Below are 4,809 nucleotides of genomic sequence, written 5' to 3'. Positions count from 1 at the left end.
AGACATGTGGGGCCCGACCCCAGAACGTTGAATAAAAAAAATTAAAGAATTAAAATAATAATAATAATAATAATAAATTAATAAATGAATAAATAAAGAAAATAAAAATAAAACTAATTAATTAATTAGTTAATTAACCCTATTTAAATTAATCTAATTTAATTATTAGTTAACCCTAATTACCCTAATCAATCTATGACAGGTGGGACCCACGTGTCAGATGACTGCTGACGTCAGCATGATGTCATGCTGATGTCATCGCAACACTGTTTAGGATAATGTATATATTAAATAATTAAATAAATTCTAGAAATTAATAAAATCTTTAAAATTTAATATAAAATAAACCGTAGCTCGGATGGAAAAACTTTGTACATGAAAGTTGCTCAGAACGACGAGAGGAATCCGGATACGCAGCCCGTTCGCCCGCCACACATCCGTAGCATAGCAAACCTGTAACATTTCACCTCCGGTTCATCTGTCCGAAAACGCGAAACACCGGGGATACTTTCCCGGATGTTTCCCCTTTCGCCGGTATCACCTATCCCTACGTTAGGTCACCCCTAGCACAACGTATCGCCGCGTCTTGCTTTGTGTTACATTTGATTGCTCTATTATTTATTGTGTTTCCCCTCCGTTACTTCTTTCCGGTAGACTCCGAGACCGCTGCCGATGTTCGTGTGTTCGACTACATCGAAGGCGACCCCTCCTACTTGCCAGAACAACCAGGCAAGCCCCCCCCTTGATCACCAGATATCGCATATTCTTCTCTATACTGCTTGCATTAGAGTAGTGTAGCATGTTACTGCTTTCCGTTAATCCTATCCTGATGCATAGCCTGTCATTGTTACTACAGTTGTTACCCTTACCTGCTATCCTACTGCTTAGTATAGGATGCTAGTGTTCCATCAGTGGCCCTACACTCTTGTCCGTCTGCCATGCTATACTACCGGGCCGTGATCTATTTGGGCGGTGATCACGGGTATATACTATATACATTATATACATGACACATGTGGTGACTAAAGTCGGGTCGGCTCGAGGAGTACCCGCAAGTGATACTGATGAGGGGGCTGAAAGGACAGGTGGCTCCATCCCGTTAGAGGTGGGCCTGGGTTCCTGACGGCCCCCGACTGTTACTTTGTGGCGGAGCGACAGGGCAGGTTGAGACCACCTAGGAGAGAGGTGGGCCTGGCCCTGGTCGGCGTTCACAGATACTTAACACGCTTAACGAGATCTTGGTATTTGATCTGAGTCTGGCCATTTGGTCTATACGCACTAACCATCTACGCGGGAGTAGTTATGGGTATCCCGGCGTCGTGGTATCAGCCGAAGCCTTCGTGACGTCAGCGACTGAGTGGCGTGCGCCGGATTGGACTGGAACGCCACTAGGCTAGGTCTGCTTCCGGCCGCGTACGCAACGTGCAGGTGTGCATAGGGCGATGGGCCCAGACCCCTGCGCGCATAGGGTTAGACCGGCGTGCTGACCTCTCTGTTGTGCTTAGGTGGGGCTGCGACGTGTTGATCTTCCGAGGCCGGGCATGACCCAGAAAAGTGTGTCCGGCCAAATGGGATCGAGCGTGTTGGGTTATGTGGTGCACCCCTGCAGGGAAGTTTATCTATTCGAATAGCCGTGTCCCTCGGTAAAAGGACGACCCAAAGTTGTACCTTGACCTTATGACAACTAGAACTGGATACTTAATAAAACACACCCTTCCAAGTGCCAGATATAACCCGGTGATCGCTCTCTAACAGGGCGACGAGGAGGGGATCGCCGGGTAGGATTATGCTATACGATGCTACTTGGAGGACTTCAATCTACTCTCTTCTACATGCTGCAAGATGGAGGCTGCCAGAAGCGTAGTCTTCGACAGGATTAGCTATCCCCCTCTTATTCTGGCATTCTGCAGTTCAGTCCACCGATATGACCCTTTACACATATACCCATGCATATGTAGTGTAGCTCCTTGCTTGCGAGTACTTTGGATGAGTACTCACGGTTGCTTTTCTCCCTCTTTTCCCCTTTCTATACCTGATTGTCGCAACCAGATGCTGGAGTCCAGGAGCTAGAGATCCCGAGGATGATTCTACATGGAGTTCGGCTTCGAGGAGTAGTTAGGAGGTCCCAGGCAGGAGGCCTTGCCTTTTCGATCGTTGCTACTTTTGTGCTAGCCTTCTTAAGGCAAACTTGTTTAACTTATATCCGTACTCAGATGTTGTTGCTTCCGCTGACTCGTCTGTGATCGAGCACTTGTATTCGAGCCCTCGAGGCCCTGGCTTGTATTATGATGCTTGTATGACTATCTATGTTTTAGAGTTGTGTTGTGATATCTTCCCGTGAGTCCCTGATCTTGATCGTACACATTTGCGTGCATGATTAGTGTACGGTCAAATCGGGGGCGTCACAGTTATCTCTTACCCGACCCCTTTACTTATGTACTTTACTTTGTGATAGCCATAGTTTCATGTTATATATCTTGCTATCACATAGTTGTTTATCTTGCCTAGCATAAGTTGTCGGTGCACATAGGTGAGCCTAGTCATTTTAGGTTTTGTGCTTGACAAAATAAACGCTAGATTTTTATTCCGCTTTTGTTCAAGCCTAAACTGTAATTATTTTAAAGCGCCTATTCACCCCCCTCTAGGCGACATCCACGATCTTTTAGGGGGGGTACCAGCTTTGTATGTGAGTGGACGCTGGCGTATTCGCACTGGGCATGTTCGCAGCGAACGGTTGAATTTATGACATGACAACTTACAGTGCTTTAGGATTATTCTAACGTTTCCCATATAAGATTTCCACTATTATAATGGTTCCTAAGGAATACAAAGTAACTCAAACACAATAAAAATTACATCGAGGACCTACACCACCGAACACTACCACTGCTAGAACGAAGTCGCCGACGCACCGCCGTCCCTGCCCCCCTTCCGGAGTTGGCTTGACCTTGCTAATGACAATCAGAAAGTCTTCATGCACGTGCCTCTATTGACCATCAACCCAGAGCATCAGTTGTCGCCATTGAACCCTCGAATTGATTTGAAGCGCTAGACATCAGAACTTGCCGAAATGAGTGTATTGACACACTAAAACACGTCTAGATACATCTCATTTTAGCGATGGATAAATTTGGACGGAGGCCGTATTTATTTTTCAAGGTTTTATTTGTAGGAAAACGCTACCCTTCAACCGGCTGATGCACGCGCAGCGTCCGACGCTTGCTTAGCCGTCGGATCGATCCTGACCGAGGCTCGCGCAAGTCCCATGCAACCAGTTTTTGTCGCGCGACAAGGGTCTTGTTTCAGTAGATTCCTGCAACAGATGACTAGTTTTAGAATGAAAAACTATTTGATGGTGAAGGTTTCTTTTTGTGCAATAGGGGTCTTATTTCAAAAGGTTTATGCAAATAGACATCTTGTTTCAGAAACAAAAAATGATTTGGTGGTGAAGGGTTTTTTCCACAACAGGGGTCTTGTTTCAGAAACATAGCCCGTTCCGCAACAGGGGTCTTGTTTTAGTAACATAGCCACTGTTGCAGAAAGCGCGGGAGAAGCGCCCGACGTTAGAGAGTGAGAGGTCGGGCATTGCAACATGAAGAATGTTTCAGAAACATAGTCCCAGTTGCATAAAAACGCGGAAGGAGCGTCCAACATGAGAGGCTGTCGCCGTCGTGTTGGAGTGGAGCAGGCAGCTGCTCGCGGGGCTAATGCTGAGGAGGAGGAGCAACTCCGGCGAGCGACGGTGTTCTATGGTTGAGACGCTCGGGCCATGGCATGGCGGCTATGCTCTAGCCTAGGGTGTGGTCTATCTCGGCCAGCTGCTGTCTCGGTGGACCTTTGAAACAAGGTCCTTGTTGCAAAGCCCCTAAGCACAGCATGCTAGTAGCTGTTGCAAAGGTCCTTGACTGGCTGGGTCAGAAGATTGGACGGATGTGTTGGACGGCATCTGACAGTTGCCGAGGCGGACGATCTAATTGGTTTATCATCGGGTCGGACGCGTAGCATTGCCCTTGGGCATTCCTCGGGCCGGGTCGGGTTTCGGGTCGGGCCTGTCAAAGCATGACTTGTAAAGTCTAAGCCCGAGCCTTGCCCGACCCGGCCGAGAAAACGTATATGTAGGCCCGAGCCCGGCTGAAGAAACTAAAAACATCAATTTCGGGCCGGGCCGGGTCGGGCCTCCGTGTAAACTGACATATTTCCCAGGCCCGAGCCCGGCCTGACATACGCAACGGGTCAAATTTCTAGGCCTGAGCCCGGCCCGAACACAAAGCCCGGCCCGGGTTTTTTGGGCTGGGTCGTCGGGCCGGGCTGCCCATGCCCAGGTCTAGTCCGTACTAGTTGGGTTAATAGATTTCGTAAATAAAAAGCAAAGTGGAATTTCGCAAATATAAAAATTATGTCATGTCTACGTGTTGTTTTTCGCGTTTCCTACAACCCTTTTTTAATAAAAAAACGTTTTGATTTATTATTATTTGATTCTTTTTTCTTTTTTCACAGAAAGAGGAGGAAGCCGAGTAGGACAGCCCCAGAGGAGAGGAGGAGTATACACAGCCGCTAGCTCTTCCCCCGCGGCGCCCGATCGAGCCTTGGAGGAGACTCGAACCCTAATCTTCCGCCTCGATCTCTCCCGCCGCAGGAGAGATCCCACTCAGCCTCGGCTCCAATCCGCGACTCGACTCGAAGCTCCAGCTCCGCCGCCGCCCCCCGCCTCCGATGGATCCGAAGCTGGTGGAGGTGACGCAGCTGTTCGACCGCTTCAAGGCGGCCTTCAAGGCCAGCAATTTCGACGTCTGCTCGACCCTCCTCTCG

At 48.5% G+C, this 4,809-nt stretch overlaps 1 protein-coding gene across 1 annotated transcript in view; it reads left to right on the top strand.

The window, feature by feature from the left end:
* The first annotated feature begins 4,521 nt into the window (after nt 1-4,521).
* LOC123095901 (26S proteasome non-ATPase regulatory subunit 8 homolog A) overlaps nt 4,522-4,809 on the top strand; it is a 3,235-nt gene continuing 2,947 nt past the window's right edge. Inside the window, exon 1 of the mRNA XM_044517471.1 lies at nt 4,522-4,809. This exon is cut by the window's right edge and continues 1 nt beyond it. Coding sequence (XP_044373406.1) covers nt 4,714-4,809 — 96 coding nt within the window. The 5' untranslated portion in view covers nt 4,522-4,713.

This window comes from Triticum aestivum, chromosome 4D (genome assembly GCF_018294505.1).
Source record: "Triticum aestivum cultivar Chinese Spring chromosome 4D, IWGSC CS RefSeq v2.1, whole genome shotgun sequence".
NCBI lineage: Eukaryota > Viridiplantae > Streptophyta > Magnoliopsida > Poales > Poaceae > Triticum > Triticum aestivum.
The sequence above is the reverse complement of the archived record's forward strand: the minus strand, read 5'-3'. Positions and strand labels throughout refer to the sequence as shown.